Source organism: Salmo salar, chromosome ssa26, assembly GCF_905237065.1.
Source record: "Salmo salar chromosome ssa26, Ssal_v3.1, whole genome shotgun sequence".
Taxonomy (NCBI): domain Eukaryota; kingdom Metazoa; phylum Chordata; class Actinopteri; order Salmoniformes; family Salmonidae; genus Salmo; species Salmo salar.
The window spans coordinates 34,687,224-34,709,715 of NC_059467.1; the positions used below are offsets into that span (position 1 = coordinate 34,687,224).

The 22,492-nt window shown below is 43.0% G+C and overlaps 1 protein-coding gene across 4 annotated transcripts in view; it reads left to right on the forward strand.

Annotated features, from left to right (window-relative positions):
• Positions 1-22,492, forward strand: part of LOC106562620 (CREB-regulated transcription coactivator 3-like) — a 95,153-nt gene that overhangs the window by 25,280 nt on the left and 47,381 nt on the right. For all 4 annotated transcript variants that reach the window (XM_045708667.1, XM_045708668.1, XM_045708665.1 and 1 more), the window contains exon 4: positions 11,460-11,521. In XM_045708667.1, coding sequence (XP_045564623.1) covers positions 11,460-11,521 — 62 coding nt within the window. The remainder of the gene's footprint in view (positions 1-11,459; positions 11,522-22,492) is intronic.

A 22,492-nucleotide genomic window follows, 5' to 3' on the forward strand; every position in this document is an offset into this window, starting at 1 on the left:
CCTATGCAGAGGGCTGCACGACCCTTGTTGTGCCATTGGACTACAGTGTAGCTTACCCAGCATGTGATGTGCTCTTAAAATGCATATCTATGGAATTATTGATTGCATTTATTTTACCTTTGTTTTAACAGGGAGTCACCATTGAGACCAAGGTCTCTTTTACAAGGAATCAAATACAATGTAAAATATTGTAGCAGCTAGCAAGATGGTTGCACTGTTGGTGTTTGCCGTGAGTCCTTTTGGCAGGTTTGTGTGTGGTGTGAATTTGTGTGTGCTCGCTGACCTTTGCTAGTGTGGGCAGAGTGTTGTTGAAGCCCAAGGCTCAGTTAGTCATTATAAAAACATGACATGTAATGCATTGTGCTAGTCACTGACAGTTCGGCTTAATGGACATGGACATTGGTGGGAGATTTTGGATGGGAGAGTGTGTGTGTGAATGTTGTGATTCCCCTATATTAATTTAGCAGAGGCGAGCCACTGCTGCTAAATCGCTGCCGCCACTGATAAAATAAATACAAGTAATTTTCTCGATGGTAATGTTTTCAGAGTGAACTTAAGCGACACACTTACCAACCAATTTATTATGTACACCCATCTAGTGCTCTGTTGGACCCCTCTTTGCCTCCAGACAGCCTGAATTCTTCGGGGCATTCTACAAGGTGTCGGAAACATTCCACAGGGATGTTGGTCCATGTTGACGCGATGGCATCACACAGTTGCTGCGGATTGAACGGCGGTACATTCATCCTGCGAACAGCCCGTTCCATCTGGGGATTGTGCAGGCCACTCAAGTAAACTGAACTCGCTGTCATGTTCCAGGCAATGTTTTTCCACTCCTCAATTGGCCAGTGGTGATCGCGTGCCCACTGGATCCGCTTCTTGTTTTTAGCTGATAGGAGCGGAACCCAGTGTGGTCATCTGCTGCAATAGCCCATCCTCAACAAGTTCTACGCTCCAAGATGCTGATCTCCACACCACTGTTGTACTGCGTGGTTATTTGGCTCTTTGTGGCCCGCCTGTTAGCTTGCACGATTCTTGCCATTCTCCTTCGACCTCTCATCAACGAGCTGTTTTTCGGCCACAGGACTTCTGCTGATTGGATGTTTTTTTTTTATTATTATGATTCTCGATAAACCCTAGACACCGTCGTGCGTGAACCCCAGGAGGGCAGCCGTTTCTGAGGTACTGGATCTGGCGAGCCTGGCACCAACGATCATACCATGCTCAAAGTGCCTATTCTAACGTTCAATCCAACAGTAACTGAATGCCTCGATGCCTGTCTGCCACGTGACTCAATGTCTGTTAGAACGAACCATTTTTGAGAACTGGGTGGTGTACCTAATAAACTGGCCTGTGAGTGTATAAAGAAAAGATAATGGAGCCACATTTTTTTTAATAAGATCATCTTTGAGAACTAACAATCACCAAAATAAAAACTATACAGTCAGGGAGGATGTAAAAACCCAAAACAATCATTGGGCCTCTTTGCCATGGAAAAATTTGTAGAATTGCAGGAAATTGCTTTCAAACTGCACATATTTGGTTTCTAACTGTGTAGGTTAGTAGGAGAACTGAGTTGGGAGTGGGTCTGCGAGCTCTTAACGCTCAAATTCTCAGTAGTGAAAGGCGAAAGGATGGTCTTTCTTTGGAAACACCAACTGTCAGTCAGCACCTTAAGTAACCCTTTCTTCAAGAACTGTCTCTGAGCCAGTATATTCTCAACTGTGTGATTTGCTTGTGTTGCACTCTTTCACACTGGATGCAAAGAAAGGCTGGATGCAAAGAAAGGCTGTGTGTAATTGGGGGGGGGGGGGAGCAAGTGAGTAAGCAGGGCCTAAAATGAATACCCGTGGGTAAGATGTCTATTTCACCAGCCACATTGGTGGGTGGGTGGTCAGGGCTCCACAGTGTGAGCATTTCACTCGTATTTGTGAATAAAAATAGTAAAGTATTATCACATTTATAGCAGAATAAATGCTGCAGTAGCTGTTTTCAAAGTATTTCTGTGTCGTACTGCAACACTGCCTGGCTGGGGGCTGTGCACAGGCATAACAGTTGGTCTAATTTACTTGAGACCAAAGTCTCTACTGAAGTGAGACTTTGTCCTTTGTTTCTTGGCTATTTACATTTGTCTGTTCACAAACTACCGTAAATTCCGGACTATAAGCCGCAACTTTTTTCCCAGGCTTTGAGCCTCGCGGCTTAATAATGACGCGGCTAATATATGGATTTTTTTTTTTTTCCTCTTTCAATTTTTTTTCTCCAAAAAAACACATTCTGTGACGTGCTCAGTTTTTTTTGGCGGCATGAAGCTTTCATTAGATCAATGAAATTGCCGAACGGGTTAAGGTCAAACAACTTTTTTGTTTACTGTTTAGATTAAATCGAGCTCTCTCAAACTTCCCATCATTCTGATTACGGTAGTCATTTTTGTCACCCTCATCATGGCAAAGACACGGAGAAATGCATATGATGCAGCTTTCAAGTTGAAGGCGATTGATCTGGCTGTTGGAAAAGGAAATGGAGCTGCTGCACGGAAGCTTGGTCTTAATGAGTCGATGATAAGACGTTGGAAACAGCAGCGAGAGGAATTGACTCAGTGCAAAAAGACAACTGAAGCTTACTGCAAATGTTTTATTTTTTGTTACAAGCCGTGTTTCGTTAAAGCCTGTGTAAAGTTAATTTGTTTCAATGTACCGGTAGCCACCTGCGGCTTATATTCAGATGCGCTTAATAGTACGGTATGTTGAGTTTTAACTGCTAGGGAAGAGAAGCAACACGGATACTAGTCGGACTCAATCTCACAGGCACAAACATGACTCGCATCACATTACCACGGTAACCACCCGCCCTAAAGGGGCAGGAGAAATATTTTCTCTCATCTGCGATATTTTCTTTAAGACTTGGGTCATAAAAAGGAAAGAAATTGAACAATACCATTTCTTACATTTTGTTTTAGAAACATTACAAAATGTGCTCATCAGTTGTTTGGCGTTCATGTACTTTTTGCAAAAACAACACCGGCTGGTAAAAAAAATCTGAGTGGATGGTAGATTTAAAAAAAAAAATGCATGCATACATACATACATACTGGCTAGTTGTAATGCTACACTGTGACGTACATGCACGCATACTGGCTAGTTGTAATGCTACACTGACCATCTCCCTGTATGACCCATGGAGCTCCCTTCCGCCCTTAAAGGGGACTGGCCGCCATGACCAGCAGGCACAGATCTAGGATCAGGTTACTCCCCCAATCTTAACTCTGCAACTACTCCTAATATTTGGTCCCCTGCCCTGCTCTGAGAGTTGCATCACTTTTAATATGTTTTTATTCAGCCTTTTCTCATTTTCATAGAAGTTCCTTACTGTGAATCAAGTTTTTATGTTATGCAGATGTTCTTGCCTTGGAGGCTTGTCCAAGTTGCATAACTGGAGAATTAAAAGAATGGCTGAGAACTTGACTGAGAATGTAGTAGTTACTGTTGCCTGCAGATCACGTTCTGGGAAGTTGTCTTGGAGACAGACGGGAGTGTGTGAGAGGGGGGAAGAGTGTGTTTGAAGGCGAGAGAGAGAAAGGGGGAGTGTGTGTTCGCGTGTCACTCTGTGTGTGCGAGTGTGTGTGATCTCGCTATGTTGCAGCAGCAGAGAGAGAGGAAGTCTTTGATTTTGAAGGATATTTCATCTGGACAACTCCTTGTTAGCCTGTAGAAAAGAGTGTTGATAAGTTATTCAGAGTGAGGCGCGCTCAACACATCACACTCTTAAAATAAAAGCGTGCGCACACACACATTCCCTCCGCTCCAGTATTTCTATTTATTAGGGATCCCCATTAGCTGCTGCCAAGGTAGCAGCTACTCTTCCTGGGGTCCAAAGACATTAAGGCACTTATATTACACATAAGATAAAACAGTATATCATATAACATTATTACACCACTACATATCTACAATACAAAATGTATAATAAGTTATTTGAATGTGCGTGTGTCTGTGCCTATATGTGTGTCTCTTCACAGTCCCTGCTGTTTCATAAGGTGTATTTTTGTATTTATTTGTATCTGATTCTACTGCTTGCATCAGTTACCTGATGTGAAATAGAGTTCCATGTAGTCATGGCTCTATGTAGTACTTTGCGCCTCCCATAGTCTGTTCTGGACTTGGGGACTGTGAAGAGACCTCTGGTGGTATGTCTTGTAGGGTATGCATGGGTGTCCGAGCTGTGTGCTAGTAGTTTAAACGGACACCTCGGTGCATTCAGCATGTCAACACTTCTTACAAAAACAAGTAGTGATGAAGTCAATCTCTCTTCCACTTTGAGCCACGAGAGATTGACATGCATATCATTAACTTCAGCTCCCCGTGTACATCTAAGGGCCAGCCGTGCTGCCCTGTTCTGATCCCATTGTAATTTTCCCAAGCCTCCCTTTGTGGCACCTGACCCCACACTGAACACTAGTCCAGGTGTGACAACAATCCAGGGTTCCTCCAAGCAGTTTAGTCACCTCAACATGCTCAATTTCCACATTATTCATTGCAAGGTTTAGTTGATGTTTAGAGTTTAGTGAATGATTTGTCCCAAATACAATGCTTTTACATTTTTTTTAATATTCAGGACTAACTTATTCCTTGCCACCCTTTCTGAAAAAAAATGCGTCTCTTTTGTTAAGTTTTGCAGTCATTTCAGTTGCTGTAGTAGCTGACGTTTATAGTGTTGAGTCAGTATCTCTGGAGAGGAAGGGACTAACACACATAGTAGTAGGCTCTCCTGGTTTTTGGCTCTGTGTGTGCAAACAGGCCCTTTGTTTGTGTAAATAGAGGTTGCTCCAGTGTGTGTTTGAGGTCTGGATACTGAGTCAGCAACACCCTGCAGCATATGATCTTCACACTGGGAGAAGGAAGAGGCCGGGGCAGAGGAGTATCCTCCAGCCAAAATGTGTTTTCACTCGGCAGGCAGTTTTAATTTTTTTTCCCTACACGCCAGATGTCCCTCACAGTCGAAGCTTGTTTTTCACTCGAGTCGGACTGGTCGAGTCTGCCAAGATCGGACAGGCTGTGAAAGAGAGCCGAGGAGACTACGCCCACTCTTCTTGAACATCCTCTCCTTTTCATCCCCTCTTCTCTCTCTACTCAGGGTTTTCTGAAGCACTGTAGATTTTAGCAGCACTGGTTGGACTGTACTGCAGTTGTTTTACTAACTGACTACTACAGTATACACTCTGACTATCCTCCCATTTCTCTCGTTTATTTCAACACCCTTCACTCCATGTGGGTTTACTAACTGAATGAACTGAAGAAGGCTTTTAGTTGAAACGTTTGTGTGAAGGCGTCTGCATGCTTCCCAGACACAACACTTCTGTTCGGGTGCACAACATTTTTTTTTTTTCTTGAGGCAAGCTGAAGTCTACCCTCTTGTCGGCAATTGGTCAACAGTAGGGGTTCTTCAATGAAGTGCCTGTTGTCATTTAACGAGAGACGACTTGTCCTAATGCACATGCTTTCACTTGAAATACTGCACCAAACATCCTAGTCAGATGAAAAATTGCCCGACTGCAAAACATAAACTAAAGAAATCTGTCAGAATTAATCGAAGATAAAATGTATAACTATTTTGAGTAAGTGTATACTGGCTACAGTGTCTCAAAAGGGACAAACAGTACTATTGGCACTTTTTCTTGTTTTTTAAGCGAAGCTCTATTAAGGGAGTATGCTAGCACACTTGTTCGGTTCGCCTGAAGCGTGCTGACGCTTTAAAATTCCCCTAAAAATGAAGTAAGCTGTTTTTGAAACTCCTGTGTGTGTGTAGACCATACTGTATTTTTTTTAATTGTCACTGTTGTAAATTAGATGGTATCAGTTTTCTGGTACTGTTGTAAATTAGGTGGAATGATTGTATGTATGTATGTATGTGTGTGTGTGTGTGTATGAGTCATCAGGTCTGTGGTCAGTTTACTAGCTAATCTATTAAACTCTTTGGCAGGGTGATGCCAAGCACCCAAGTACTGTGATGTCCAGAAGAACATACTACTTACTGTGTGTACTCTAGTCCCTTTCTCTCTAGACATACTGGAGCAGAGGGATCATTTGTGTGTATGCGTTTATTTTATGTGTGTGTGCGTGTCTCACTCTGAATAACTTACCAGCACCCTGTTTGCCACAGGCTGCCAGGGAGTCATCCTGATGAATTATGGGGGATGGAACATGCAACTCAATATCCATCCAAATCAAAGACTTCCTCTCTCTGCTGCTGAAGCCTGGGAGATCACACACACGCACACACTCTCCCCCTTTCTCTCTCGCTTTCACACACACACACACTCTTTTTCCCCCTTCTCTCCTCTTTCCCACACACACCCGTCTGTCTCCAAGACCAACAATAGACAACTTCCCAGAACTTGATCTGCTAGCAACAGTAACTACCACGTTCAGTCAAGTTCTCAGCTATTCTTTTAATTCTCCAGTTTTATGTAAGTTGGACAAGCCTTCAAGGCAAGAAAGTGAAACATCTGCATAACATGACTTGAACAGTAAGGAACTCCTTATGGAAAAAGAAAAGTTTGAATAAATATATATTAATGTGATGCAACTCTCAGAGCACCTCACCTAGTCTGCTCGATCCAGCGCTCTTAACCGCTAGGCTACCTGCTGGCTGTTTACTTATGGATCCTTCAAAAGCTGAAGATGACCACAACACCGAAGTATTCAGTTAATCTAATGGTGCTTTTTTATAAAAAAAAAACAAAGCTGTGGAAAAATAAACCATATATATCGTTGAACAATCTGTCGATGTACCCTTGAGCAAGGCACTTAACCCTAATTGCTCCTTAAGTCACTCTGGATAAGAGCATCTGCTAAATGACATGTATTGAGGAGGGTGGACAAAGCTTTCAGGTTGAATGCTCTCTTTTGTCTTTTCCTCCCGCTTTACCTCTTTCTCCCTCTACCAATCCATTTCCTATCTATTTTCTTTCTTTCTCTACCTTGTCATCTGTCTTTCTTTGTACCTTACTTTCTTCTCTCTCTCTTGCTCTCCCTTCCCCTTTCTCTCCATCATTCTTTGTCTCTCTCTCTATCTCTCGATCTTAGCAGCCCACTTCGAGCGTTATTAGCCCTGAGCAGATCTCCCCCCCAGTGGTAATCCATCCGTTCCTTCTGGCTTTGAGGACCAGGAACATGCATGTCATAATGTTGCCCCGTTGCGTTGTCATGTAACTTTGTTGATCACATCAACATAGGGATTAGCAAAACATGTTCTGTCTTCTAATCAGCCATGTCAGCTGGCCTATTAAGAGGACCGCTCCGTGTTCTTGTTTTTCAGAGCTTTCAGGGTTAGGCTATAGGCAGGATGCTAGTCCCTTTTTAAATTGCACTGCGTTACCCTTAGGCTGACCAAGACAAATGTCTGTCTGTGACAAATGCTCCAGGCTTCACATATGAAAAATGAATGGACACACTGCTGTAAGTTGCTTTGCAGCATATTATGATCATCACATGTCCTGTCGTTGCAGCGAGAGCTTTCCACTCAGTGATATCTATCTACACCTATATATTATGTAAAGGTTACTTTATTGCACGGTACACACCTTTTTCTATTCATATACTGTCCATACTGTCTTTACACACCATTATATATTTAAGCAATAAGGCCCGAGGGGGAGTGGTATATGGCTGTTCTTATACAAGACGCAACGCGGAGTGCTAGGACACAGCCCTTAGCCGTGGTATATTGGCCATATATCACAAACCCTCAAGGTACCTTATTGCTATTTTAAACTGGTTACCAACATAATTAGAGCAGTAAAAATAAATGTTTTGTCATACTCATACGGTCTGATATACCACGGCTTTCAGCCAATCAGCATTCAGGGCTCCAACCAACCAGTTTATAAATGTATATACATTATGTATATTTATATTCCGGTCTCTGACATTCCTCGTTCTGATTTTTCATGATGTTTATTATTAGTCTGGATTGTGTGTGTGTTATTACATTGTTGGGTATTACTGCACTGTTAGAGCTAGAAGCACAAGCATTTAGCTGCACGTGCGATTAACATCTGGAAATCTGTATATGCGACCAATAAACTTTGATTTGAAATGTCGGCTGAGCCACATGGGCGATTTCTATTTAATATAATAATAATAATGTAATAATATTTGTGTCCTAGTTGTTCTTGTTTGTGGTCACGGAGAGTGAGCAGAGCAGTCATCTCTAAATTATATATCAGTCATTTCAGTCCAGGGAGAGGGTTACTCTCCTTGATCTCTAGAGCAGGTATTCTCAAATTCAGATACACACACACACACACACACACACAGTACCAGTCAAAGGTTTGGGGACACCTACTTATTCCAGGGTTTTTCTTTATTTTTACTGTTTTCTACATTGTAGAATAATAGTGAAGACATCAAAACTATGAAACACATATGGAATCATGTAGTAACCAAAAAAGTGTTAAACAAATCAAAATATAATTTAGATTCTTCAAAGTAGCCACCCTTTGCTTTGATGAAAGCTTTGCACTCTTGGCATTCTCTCAACCAGCTTTATGAGGTAATCACCTAGAATGCTTATCCAATAGTCTTGATGGAGTTCCTACATATGCTGAGCACTTTTTGGCTGCTTTTCCTTCACTCTGCTGTCGAACTCATCCCAAACCATCTCAATTGGGTTGAGATCGGGTGATTGTGGTGGCCAGATCATCTGATTACAGCACTTAATCACTCTCCTTAGTCAAATAGCCCTTTACACAGTCTGGAGGTATGTTTTGGGTCATTGGCCTGTTGAATAACAGATGATACTCCCACTAAGTGCAAGCCAGATGGGATGGCATATCGCTGCAGAATTATAAGATTGTGAGGACCCCCTGCAGTACCTCAGGAGGCCAGATCTCAAAATATTTAAAAACAAATAAAACAGACTTTTTAATATGAATAATACTAACATTTTTTTAATAGATATGGAATAGGTTTAGAGCGTGTAATACAATGTCATGTAATACATTGTATTACAGGCCCTTGGCAACATGGGCCTGGGAGGCTCACAGGGATATTGGTATCCACTGCGGTATTGGGGTGGCAGGTAGCCTAGTGGTTAGAGTTTAGAGTGATGGGCCAGTAACCGAAAGGTTGCTAGAACGAATCCCTGAGCTGACAAGGTAAAAATCTGTCGTTCTGCCCCTGTTCCCTAATTATTTTCTTACATAAATGCTTTAAAATGCAACGTTTTCTCTTTACCTCATGTCACAATGTGTAGACTTGCAGGATATTAGCTTTTCAGGCTGCAACAACAACACAATCTCTCTGCCCATGACAAAAAATGTGTAGAATTGATGTAAATTAACTTGAAAACTGCTAAATGTTCTCTGATCCCAAGAGGCAGGCTTTTAAAATGTTCTTTCCCTGGGCCCGAGACTTGGTTCATCCAGCCATGCACTGCCGAAGTAAAAGTCCTTATGCTTTTATTTATTTTAATATATTTTTAAAAATTTACACTAGTTTTCTGATTTTTTTTTTTTAGGGGGTCCTTGATGAATTTGATATCACAAATAGGGTTCCTGGCCCTAAAAAGTTTGAGTACCCCTGATCTAGAGTACAATTCTGATTGCCTTAATGCAGACTGGACTGAAATAACCTGTTGGGACAGGATCTCCTTCCATTATGTCCTCTCATACACTGGTCTGAGATTATGGCCAAAAAATCATATAAAACATTTTTTTCTTGGATTTATGGGCAATTCACAATATACAGTATCTCTAAATAAGCTTTGTTGTACAATTAAAGTTAAAATACACTGCATTTCATACAGTCAGCAATAAACAAATGAATTCAGGACATGTGAAATTATACTAATGCTAAATCTAAGCCTTGCACATCCATAAAACAATAATAATTTTAGCAAAATAGTTTAACCTGCTTTTTTTTGTAATAATCACTGATCTGTCTTTCAAGTCTGTCTATGAAAAATAACTTTTTTGTTACAAATGTAACCACAACCATGCATAATGCACATTCACTAATAATGACTAACTTGTTGTAGCAGGCATTCTAGATAATTAACACCGGTCTCATAAACACACTCGAGCACAAGCCCATGTGCTAGTGAGTAGACAACTAATCTTTTATAATTGAAGTTCAGCCTACCTGGATCTATTTGCTAGCTAACAAGGTAGAACAGTTGAATTGTTATGATCACACCCTTCTGTCCGTCTCCAACTGTTTGAACAGCATGCTAGCCTGTCTACTTTGTTCAGATGTTGAAATCAAGTGACCTAACTTATTTCTCAAAATGAGTTGCCAATTTGTTATATAATTCATTTATGAAACACTGACTAGACAACTAGTATAACAGTCTGGCTAAAATGCTGCTAGCAGTATTGCGCGTGACAAATTGAGCATTCGTTTTCCAGGCATTTGGAATATCGCACGGAAACATGCATTCAAATGAATGTGATATATTGCCCAGCCCTTAGTGTGTGTGGTGTTTTGGTTTTCAAACTAGGTAGCTTTTCTCCTGATTGCAGCGAGCCAGAGTCACTGAAGGAGATCTGTGCTAGGGGTTGCCAGGAGGGCACCAGGCTCCATCTGCCCCAGCCAGCCAGTCACTCTGTAGAAATGACTTCATTTAGCCAGACCCTGTACAAATGATGGCTGGTAATGAGAGTAGTCTAAGTCCCTATTAGCGATGGGAGGCACTCCAACATATTTATTTAGCTAAGTTTCTGTTTGATTATCAAAATACATTTAGAAAATCAGTGTGTGTGCTAATGGTGCATCATTTCTGCTTACTGGTAGGCTTCTTAATGATAGCTTTTCTTCTTGAAAAGCCCAGAGAGTTTGGCTGCTAGAGGAACATATTTGTAGATGCACTAATTTGTCTGGTATCGTCGTCTCCGCACTTGAACCATGTGATAGAATCAAGTCCTATTTTGCTATTGAGTGAGTTCCGCCTGTCCTTTCTCAATGAAAAGCGCATAGACCCTCTTACCTTACTTTCATGAGAGTGAGATGAGCCTAACTGAAGGTCTAAAGCCATATATAGTCTATGACTCTACATTGCACTTCACTCCCTGCTGCTCTCTAGACAATGTCAGGAACTCCTCTCCGGTGGTTGGGACTAGTCCAGGCAGCCATATTGTTCACAGAACCTCACACCAGCCGCCCACTGTGCTTTGTAATGAACATTTTTCTGAGTGTAAATTATTTGTATTTGCTGCATGTGTTTATACAATCCCATATCACGTGTGCCCGTATAGAGAAATCTTTAATCTAGGTATAATATGCAATCTCATACTCAATTTGAATCAAACCAGGAATTAGACTAGAATGTAGTAATAGAATAGTTAAGTAGTTTTACGGTTAGGAAATGTAGTCCACTGTTATTTAGAAATGCATGAAATGTAATGTTTTGTTATGGCAGAGTTGTGTTCCATTATTGTAAGTTCCTTGACTCAGCCCCACATGGAGACCTCCCCGTACGCAACAGTGTACCTGTCCCCTCCGCCGGACAACAACTGGAGAAGGTGAGTGGCTTTACAGATACTAGTATTTGTAATGCCGTGTAAAAACAACTAACAAAAAAAGCTGTTTTTAACATAATTGTAATTTTTGATAGACATGGAACACTGGACAGCTACTTTAACGTACTCTGAATCAAGATTGTGGTAATCAGTGGCCCACTAATACCCTTGTACAGATTTGCATTAAGCATTGTCTGCATCCCAAATGGCACCCTATCCCTTATATAGGGCACTACTTTTGACCAGGGCCAAGGGCTGGTGACAATATAGTGCACTGCTTTTGATCAGGGCTTGGGACTATATAGTGCACTACTTTTGACCAGGAATGGTGACTACTGTATATAGTGCACTACTTTTGACCAGGGTCCAGGACTCGTGACTCTATAGGGCACTACTTTTGACCAGGGTCCAAGACTCGTGACTATAGAGGGCACTACTTTTGACCAGGGTCCAGGACTCGTGACTCTATAGTGCACTACTTTTGACCAGGGCTTGGGACTATATAGTGCACTACTTTTGACCAGGGTTTGTGACTATATAGTGCACTACTTTTGACCAGGAATGGTGACTACTGTATATAGTGCACTACTTTTGACCAGGGTCCAGGACTCGTGACTCTATAGTGCACTACTTTTGACCAGGGTCCAGGACTCGTGACTCTATAGTGCACTACTTTTGACCAGGGCTTGGGACTATATAGTGCACTACTTTTGACCAGGAATGGTGACTACTGTATATAGGGCACTACTTTTGACCAGGGTCCAGGACTCGTGACTCTATAGTGCACTACTTTTGACCAGGGTTTGTGACTATATAGTGCACTACTTTTGACCAGGACTCGTGACTACTGTATATAGGGCACTACTTTTGACCAGGGTCCAGGACTCGTGACTATATAGTGCACTACTTTTGACCAGGAATGGTGACTACTGTATATAGGGCACTACTTTTGACCAGGGTCCAGGACTCGTGACTATAGAGGGCACTACTTTTGACCAGGGTCCAGGACTCGTGACTATATAGGGCACTACTTTTGACCAGGGTCCAGGGCTCGTGACTCTATAGGGGATAGGATGCCATCTGAGATGCAGCCATTGATGCTCAGTGAAGGGATCAGATCGCCACGTGGGGCACCCGGGTGGGCCACGCGTCTACAGAGGTGCTTCTGACAGATAGCCTTTTGGTTTAAAGGTCAGATGCCGTCATTCTAATGCTCTACCTGCCGCTGTTGTGACTCATTGCTGTCACAGGGTGAATCCGGCCCACAAGTCTTTGCGGTCCTACTGTGCTTTGCTTAAGTATCTCCAGCTTAAAGGGGAAATCAACACCGTTTGCTGAAAATTTGATAATGGCATGGCTTATTAATGCTCGTTAGGTACCACTACTATGCGTGTGTGTTTCTTCAGTTAAACTGCCTGCCTGCTTTTACCTACCTAGAGAAGGCAGCAGTGTAATTACTGGACAGTTTTCTCTCCCTCCAGTGTTTACAAGGCAGTGAATTGCAGCCCTGCAATAAAGGGCTTAGCCGAGCCCCTCCCTCTCCCACTCTCTCTTCCCTCTCTCTCTCTCTCTCTCTCTATACAGTTGTGTGTTTTGAATGTTGGCTTGGCCGGCTGCCAGTCGCCCTGCTGCCTCCTCTCACCCCCGTAGAATTGCAGACTGAGGCCCAGCATGGACACACATGGCTTCCATCTTTGCTCTTACTGCACTGTACTGGAGGACAGTGTCATAAAACCTGGTTTCCCCTCCCCAATCCTAACCTTAACCAGTAGGGGAAATCCAAATCTGTCCCAAGATCAGTGTGTAGGTCGGCAGGTCCACACCCTCATGTCGTTGTTGACAGACAAAAACAGGTTGGCCTGTGACGACAAACCTCCTGACCGAGCAAACAGATGTTGCTGTGACCTTGTGTTCCCAGAAAGAGCAGGGAGGGAGTGCCATGTGCATCATACACACAGGCATGTGCTACACAAACACACGGACACACACAGATTTACTATGTGGATTTGGGTTGGGATTGATTGACACTGCTTCTTGGCTCCATCACAATTGACCCATTGTGGGATAGTGATAGCCTAGATCAAATCTGATTGGGTTTGGTTGAACAAGATGAAGTGTAAAGTGGTTGTTCCACTGGATATCATAAGGTGAATGCACCAATTTGTAAGTCGCTCTGGATAAGAGCGTCTGCTAAATGACTTAAATGTAAATGTAATGTAAATGTGTTGAAGTTTTAAACTTTTTGACAGAGCCTCTATTACTGTTTAACCAAATTGTTTATGTAAAGACATTTCTGAAGCATCGCTAATTACGCACATAAACAATAAAACCAGAGAAGGTGGGCCTATGTTTTAGTTGAAAAATAAGGTTATGATTATGAATCTGACTGCATTAGGACATTAATTCAGGATTTCAGTGTATTTATACTTCAGTGTTTTCCTTTAAGAATCTCAACGTCTCCCTTGGGGCTAACTTGTTAGATCAAATAGGACCATATTTAACCCTTAGACAGTGAACAGTGATGTATTTGTTTTGGAGCATTCAGCCTCGGCAGACAAACATAACTCTTCCCACTCCCTCTTCAGTTACTGCCCTGAACTGGTTAAACGTGTTGACTTGGTAACCCGTGTTTTATGTGTACATCCCTCATTCAGATGGCCGGTAATCAAGTGCTTCCAGAGGCCACCCAATGGATTTGCAGCAATCCAAGCGATCCTAGGCATTATGTGACATGCTAGCTACACAGTATAGAATACATCATATGAGCAAAAGTGACTTGGCTAATGATGAATGTGTTTGAGGTCCTCATGTTAAGGATCTTTCACCATGTTCTTTGGATTGATTGAATGACTCTTGTTTTTGTGGTTGCTGAAAGACATGTTGTTAATGCCTTGTATTGATGCACAGTGTTAAATGTCTGTGTGTTATTGATGTCTATGACCTGTCTTAATGCTTCTCTCTACTGGACCAGAGGCCCTGGTGTCCACCCAAGTACTAACCACATGCATTCTTCTCTGACTAACACACTTCCACCCCTCAAGGACAGAGTTGTGTGGCCAGCATACCATTCTCTCTCTATTGCTTTCTCTCTCCTCTTTTAGGTATTTCTTTTAGATATCTCTCCATATCTCTATCCTTTCCTTGCTCTCTCTAAGGTATCTCGCCCCATGAAATATAAATGACATAATTGAACATTTTATTTCAGTCTCTCTCTCCCTCCTCTCTCTTCATCTTCCTTTCTCACTCAGCATTATTGGCACTAACCCATCCATGGCTCTGTTGGCCAATCCTAGCCTCCCGCTCCACTCCAGTGTTACAGGGATATGCTCCCCTCAGTGTTGGCTCTGACCACTGTGTACCACGTGTGTTAAGGTCAAATCCGTCCCTCTGTTTTTTTGGTGCTCTCGGTAGGGTCAAAGGGTGAAGCGAGCTCTGCAATCTGTTCCAGTTCATCTGTGACTCCACTGTTTATAGTTCATCTGTGACTCCACTGTTTACAGTTCATCTGTGACTCCACTGTTTACAGTTAATCTGTGACTCCACTGTTTACAGTTAATCTGTGACTCCACTGTTTGTAGTTCATCTGTGACTCCACTGTTTGTAGTTCATCTGTGACTCCACTGTTTGTAGTTCATCTGTGACTCCACTGTTTGTAGTTCATCTGTTACTCCACTGTTTGTAGTTCATCTGTGACTCCACTGTTTGTAGTTCATCTGTGACTCCACTGTTTGTAGTTCATCTGTGACTCCACTGTTTGTAGTTCATCTGTGACTCCACTGTTTGTAGTTCATCTGTGACGCCACTGTTTGTAGTTCATCTTTTCAGTTGTTGGAGTTTTCTACCACATTGACTGTCTGCTGAACTTGGTGTGATTGGAAGTCTGGCCGGGTTGTGCGTTTTTGATCCTTTCTGGGCCTCGATTCTCATGTCACCACTTAATGTTAACTGATGAAGGAAAACATAACATAAGTTTGTACACTGAACAAAAATATAAACGCAACATGTAAAGTGTTGGTTCCATGTTTCATGAGCTGAAATAAAAAAATCCCAGAAATGTTCCGTATGCACAAATTTGTTTACATCCATATTAGTGAGCATTTTTCCTTTGCCAAGGTCATTACACAAATCAAATGTATTTATATAGCCCTTCGTACATCAGCTGATATCTCAAAGTGCTGTACAGAAACCCAGCCTAAAACCCCAAACAGCAAGCAAAGCATGTGAAAGAAGCACGGTGGCTAGGAAAAACTCCCTAGGAAAAACTCCCTAGAAAGGCCAAAAACCTAGGAAGAAACCTAGAGAGGAACCAGGCTATGAGGGGTGGCCAGTCCTCTTCTGGCTGTGCAGGGTGGATATTATAACAGAACATGGTCAAGATGTTAAAATGTTCATAAATGACCAGCATGGTCAAATAATAATAATCATAGTAGTTGTCGAGGGTGCAACAAGCACGTCCGGTGAACAGGTCAGGGTTCCATAGCCGCAGGCAGAACAGTTGAAACTGGAGCAGCAGCACGGCCAGGTGGACTGGGGACAGCAAGGAGTCATCATACCAGGTAGTCCTGAGGCATAGTCCTAGGGCTCAGGTCCTCCGAGAGAAAGACAGAAAGAGAGAATTAGAGAGAGCATATTTAAATTCACACAGGACACCGGATAAGACAAGAGAAATACTCCAGATGTAACAGACTGACCCTAGCCCCCCGACACATAAACTACTGCAGCATAAATACTGGAGGCTGAGACGGGAGGGATCAGAAGACACTGTGGCCCCATCCAATGATACCCCCGGACAGGGCCAAACAGGCAGGATATAACCCCACCCACTTTGCCAAAGCACAGCCCCTACACCACTAGAGGGATGTCTCCAACCACCAACTTACCGTTCTAAGACAAGGCCGAGTATAGCCCACAACGATCTCCGCCATGGCACAACCCAAGGGGGGGCGCCAACCCAGGTGCACCATGTGCTGGGGATAATAAAAGGCCACTTTAAAATGTGCACTTTTGTCACAACACAATGCCACAGGAGCGTGCAATTGGCATTCTGACTGCATGAATGTCCACCATAGCTGTTGACAGAGAATTGAATGTTAATTTCTCTACCATAAGCTGCCTCCAATGTCATTTTAGAGAATTTGGCACTATGTCCAACCGTCCTCACAAACGCAGACCACGTGTAACCACACCTGCCCAGGACCTTCACATCCGGCTTCCTCACCTGCGGGATCATCTGAAGGGGGGGAGTATTTCTGTTTGTAATGAAGCCCTTTTGTGGGGAGAAACTCATTCTGATTGGCTGGGCCTGGCTCCCCATGGCTGCATCCCTGCCCAGTCATGTGAAATCCATAGATTAGGGCCTAATTATTATTATTTTTTTTACATTTGACTCATAGTTCAGTAAAACCTTTAATTGTTGCATTTATATTTTTGTTCAGTATATTTATTTCCCCTCTCAAAGTCACTGTGAAGCTCAAGCTAGATTGGTGAGAAGATCTGGGAGTAATTTGGGTCTGTCTTGTATTTGAAGTGCTTTTCACTGGTAGCCCCTGTCATCAAGTCAAATGTTATTGGTTGCATACACTTATTTAGTAGACGTTATTGTGGGTGTAAGGAAATGGAGAAGGCCAAGGTTGGCTATGAATCCGCTCTCTGTGAAGGTCTGTGTAGATTGTGTTTTCAATGAGCAACTATTGTGCAACTACACTGTATCAGGAAATAACACTGATCGCAATTTTTCACACTTTAACAGTGTTACTTTCATCAGCTGTTGTACAAGATGATACAAAACACAGGAAATACAGAATGTTGACTGTACTGGGCTTTTAATATTTTTTATTTAACCTTTATTTAACTAGGCAAGTCCGTTTAAGAACAGTCTTATTTACAATGACAGCCTACCCCGGGCGATGCTGGGCCAATTGTGCACCGCCCTTTTTTATTTTTTATTTTAATTTTTTTAATTTGACCTTTTATTTAACCAGGTAGGCTAGTTGAGAACAAGTTCTCATTTGCAACTGCGACCTGGCCAAGATAAAGCATAGCAGTTAGACACATACAACACAGAGTTACACATGGAATGAAAAACATAGTCAATAATACAGTAGAACAAAAGAAAACAAAAAGTCTATATACAGTGAGTGCAAATGAGGTAAGTTAAGGGAGTTAAGGCAATAAATAGGCCATGGTGGCAAAGTAATTACAATATAGCAATTAAACACTGGAATGGTAGATGTGCAAAAGATGGATGTGCAAGTAGAGATACTGGGGTGCAAAAGGAGCAGAATAAATACATAAATACAGTATGGGGATGAGGTAGATAGATGGGCTATGAACAGGTGCAGTGATCTGTAAGCTGCTCTGACAGCTGGTGCTTAAAGCTAGTGAGGGAGGTAAGAGTCTCCAGCTTCAGAGATTTTTGCAGTTCGTTCCAGTCATTGGCAGCAGAGAACTGGAAGGAGAGGCGGCCAAAGGAGGAATTGGCTTTGGGGGTGACCAGTGAGATATACCTGCTGGAGCGCATGCTACGAGTGGGTGCTGCTGTGGTGACCAGTGAGATATACCTGCTGGAGCGCGTGCTACGAGTGGGTGCTGCTATGGTGACCAGTGAGATATACCTGCTGGAGCGCGCTCTACGAGTGGGTGCTGCTATGGTGACCAGCGAGCTGAGATAAGGCGGGGCTTTACCTAGGAAAGACTTGTCGCCAAACCCACTGGCTACAGGTTATCTACGAGTATGAAGTGAGGGCCAGCCAACGAGAGCGTATAGGTCGCAATGGTGGGTAGTGTATGGGGCTTTGGTGACAAAACGGATGGCACTGTGATAGACTGCATCCAGTTTGTTGAGTATGGGACTCCCAATCACGGCCAGATGTGATGCAGCCTGGATTCGAACCAGGGACTGTAGTGACGCCTCTTGCACTGTGATGCAGTGCCTTATACCGCTGCGCCACTCTGGTGTTTTAAAGGACCGTATAGTTTAGTCTGCTTCATGTTATGCAGTATGGTAGATACTGGTATCGTGAGCGACAGCACTAATGTGGAGGGCATAGGTCTGCTGGGACCCTGCTTCTCAACTGGTGGATCAGAAGCCACTTGTGGCCGATTCCTTCTGGGTCACAGCAGGTTGTTGACGTTATTCTGTCGGTCGCATGTAATCTTGTTGGGTCACTGCACAAAAACATTGGGGAAACACTTAAACTAGGGGAGCGCAAAGTGGAGTGCTAAACTGAGGAAGAATCTCAACTGCATACTCCTCGCGTCCCCTATACTCGCCGCCTCAAAACCCATTGGATGAGAAAGCCAGAGGTCCCTCCCTTCTGACCTTTTCTTCCAATGGGTTTTGAGAAGGTGAGGAGAGAGGATGCGAGGAGTATGCAGTTGAGATTCTCAGTGAGTCCCATCCTGTGAATGCACAAGGCAGATGGGGCCATCGACACTGACACGGAGTTCACGTGGGCATAATACCAGCAACACATGATTGCACAGTCTAGCATGGAAAATAGACACCCACTGACAAGAATGTATTGCGTCGGAGCTTGGTGTATGGGTTTCTGCATCAGCTGCAGGCTCTCATGTAAAACAAAGGACGCTCGGGGGGTGTAAGTTTCTGTGACCGACAGAATAACCACAACAACCTGCTGTGACCCAGAAGGAATCAGCCACAAGTGGCTTCTGATCCACAGACCTATGCCCTCCACATTAGTGCTGTAAGTACAGATCTAGGATCACCTTCCTGAATCCTAACCTTAACCATTAATGGGGAAAATAGAAAACTGACCCAAGACCAGCACCTAGAGGCAACATCACCTTACCCCAACAAAGTAGAACTAGCTACTTAGCGGTTAGCTTTGCATCTGCTGACTGTCAGTCCACTGTTGAATGGCTGAGTTTCAAGCCCACCAAACCTTGGTGTTTGTTGACATAGGCCTTGTTCTATTTTTGACCCTGAGGTTGTGTACTTACATGTGTTGTGGGGGTAGTAGTGCCCATGCCATGTTACATTCTTCAAATGCCAATGGGAAGTAGTTTCCTCTTTAGCTGTTGTCCTTGACCTAAGAAGTTCTCATCTACAGGCTATAAACAGGGACATTTTGTATTGAAATCGACTAGCGTCAGAATGTGTTTCAGTGGGCGGCAGCAGATCTGGGCTGTGGGGTGGTCTGTTCTTCCTAGATAATGGAAAATACATTTGGCATTTTGGTCATTAAGCAGATGCTATTACACAGATCAACTCTGATGAGAAGGCAGCATTCGGTCTATGAGTGTGTAGTTCTTGGGAGTGTATCGATCTGGTAGTATTTCAGGTCTGTGTCAATAAGGGTCTGGTAGTGTTAGTGGTGTGGTGGTGGTGTCTGTTTTGTGGCTGTCAGTTTGGATCTGTCACTGTGTTTTTGTAGTTGAATTGATTTGTTAATGTGTCTCTGCTTTTATTCTGTGGTCTTGTTGCTGAGATTCGGTCTGGGAGACAGATGCTCCAGTGCAGGTCCATATCGGGGGAGATAGCAGAGTGGGAAGTGTTTACAGCGCCGGCCACATCTGCACTGCATTACCGCCTAGGCAGGTTGCCTGGAGACGGGCCACAAATCCCCTTAACCCTTTCAGCTCTGTCCGCGCCCCAGAGAGCAGATCAGAGCCCGTTGTATACACACAGGCTTAGTGTCTCCGGCTGTCATCAAACAGACAATTACGAGAGGATGAAGTGCAGATCCAGAGTGTACATAGCAAGTGTGTGTGTGTGTGTGTGTGTGTGTGTGTGTGTGTGTGTACATATCTGTGTTTTTCTTTGGAGGTTTTGTAACCATTAGTATTGTATGGCGGTCTGTATGTATACTACATATACGTGTGTGTGCTCTGTCTGTCTAACGTTGTGAAACCACTCCAGTGCATCGGAGATGCATTGCAGGCTGCTGGCTTGTCTAAAGCCTGCTTTCAGATCAGTGGGCTTAGAGACCAATGGGGTCAGGTCAATGCTTTGGGATTGGCAGCGCGGCCAGGCAAGCACGACAGATATGCAGCAAGGGAACTGCACCGTTCACACAGTCCCTGGTTATGTCCCAAATGGCACCCTATTCCCTATGTAGTGCACTGTCCTCTTTCTCACTAGCTGTCGGGACAACAGGTTTTATCATTATCTCCCCCTTCAGATTGTTATTTTAGGGTTGTGGTTCTCTCACATCTAAATATGGCTGCCTGACCTGTTAGATCTCTCCGGAGGAGTTTATCAATTTGGTGCAAAATACCCTCTTTTCCTTTCTTTTGGTCTCTCCATCTCTCGCTCTCCCTTTCTCCCTCCCCCTCTCTTTCGCTTGCTCCCTTCCCCGTCTTCTCATGGCCTGTTATAGTGGGTGTTCAGTGTGACCCCAGTGAAGAAGGGGTCAGGTTGTGTATTTGGAGCTGGTTTCTCAGTACACTACTCCCCAAGAGGGAGCCATGGTCCCACTGGTGTCTGGGTAGAGGGGTTCCTTGGCTAGGGCCCTGCACCCTGGGTCTGGAGACTTGGGCCCTGGGCAAGAGGCACTGATGTGTCCCTATGGAGCCCAGCTGGACCAGGGTCAGTCACTGGGGTCACAGGCTCTCTGGCTCTCTCCCTGTCCCACGCCCTCCTCCACCCCCACCTACAATGCCTTCAGAAAGTATTCACACCCTTTGTACAGCTGAATTTAAATTGGATTAGAATTATATTTTGTGTCACTGGCCTACACACAATACCGCATAATGTGAAGGTTGAACAATGTTTAAAATTTTTACAAATTAATTAAAAGCTGAAATGTCTTTAATTGATAAGTATTCAACCCACTTTGTTATGGCAAGCCTAAATACTTTCATGGGTAAAAATGTGCTTAACAAGACACAAGTTGCATGGACTCACTCTGTGTGCAATAATACTTTTTAATGACTACCTCATCTCAGTATCGCACACATACAATTATCTGTAAGGTCCCTCAGTCGGGAATTGAATTTCAAACACAGACTCAACCATAAAGACCAGGGAGGTTTTTCAATGCCTCACAAAGGGCACCTATTGGTAGATGGGTAAAAAAAAAAAAAAGCAGACATTGAATATCCAATTTGAACATGGTGAAGTTATTAATTACGCTTTGGATGGTGTATCAATACACCCAGTCACTACAAATATACAGGTGTATTTCTGAACTCAAGTTGCCGGAGAGGAAGGAAACCACTCAGGGATTTCACCCTTTTTAACAGTTACAGAGTTTAATGGTTGTGATAGGAGAAAACTGAGGATGGATCAACAACATTGTAGTTACTTCACAATACTAACCTAATTTGACAGAATGAAAGAAAGGAAGCCTGTACAGAATAAAAATATTCCAATACATGCATCCTGTTTGCAATAAGGCACTAAAGTAAAAAAGTGTTATGTTTGGGGCAAATCCAACACGGAGTCCTGCTCTTCATATTTTCAAGCATTGTGGTGGCTGCATCATGTTATGGGTATGCTTGTCATCGGCAAAGATTAGGGAGTTTTTTTTTAATGATAAAAATAAACTAAATAGAGCTAAGCATAGGCGAAAACCTGGTTCAGTCTGCTTTCCAACAGACACTGGGAGATAAATTCCCCTTTCAGCAGGACAATAACCTAAAACATAAGGTCAAATCTACACTGGAGTTTACACAAATCTTGAGTGGCCTGATTACAGTTTTAACTTAAATTGGCTTGAAAATCTATGGCAAGACTTGAAAATGTCTGTCAATGATCAACTTGACAGAGCTTGAATCATTTTAAAAAGAATAATGTGCAAATATTGTACAATCCAGATGTGCAAAGCTCTTACAGACTTACCCAGAAAGTCTCACAGCTGTAATTGCTGCCAGAGGCGATTCTAACATGCATTTACTCAGGGGGTTGACGACTTATCTAATCAAGATATATTAGTGTTTTATTTTCCATAAATGTTTTACAAAAATTCAAATTTTTTCTTCCACTTTGACAAAGAGTATGCTGTGTAGATA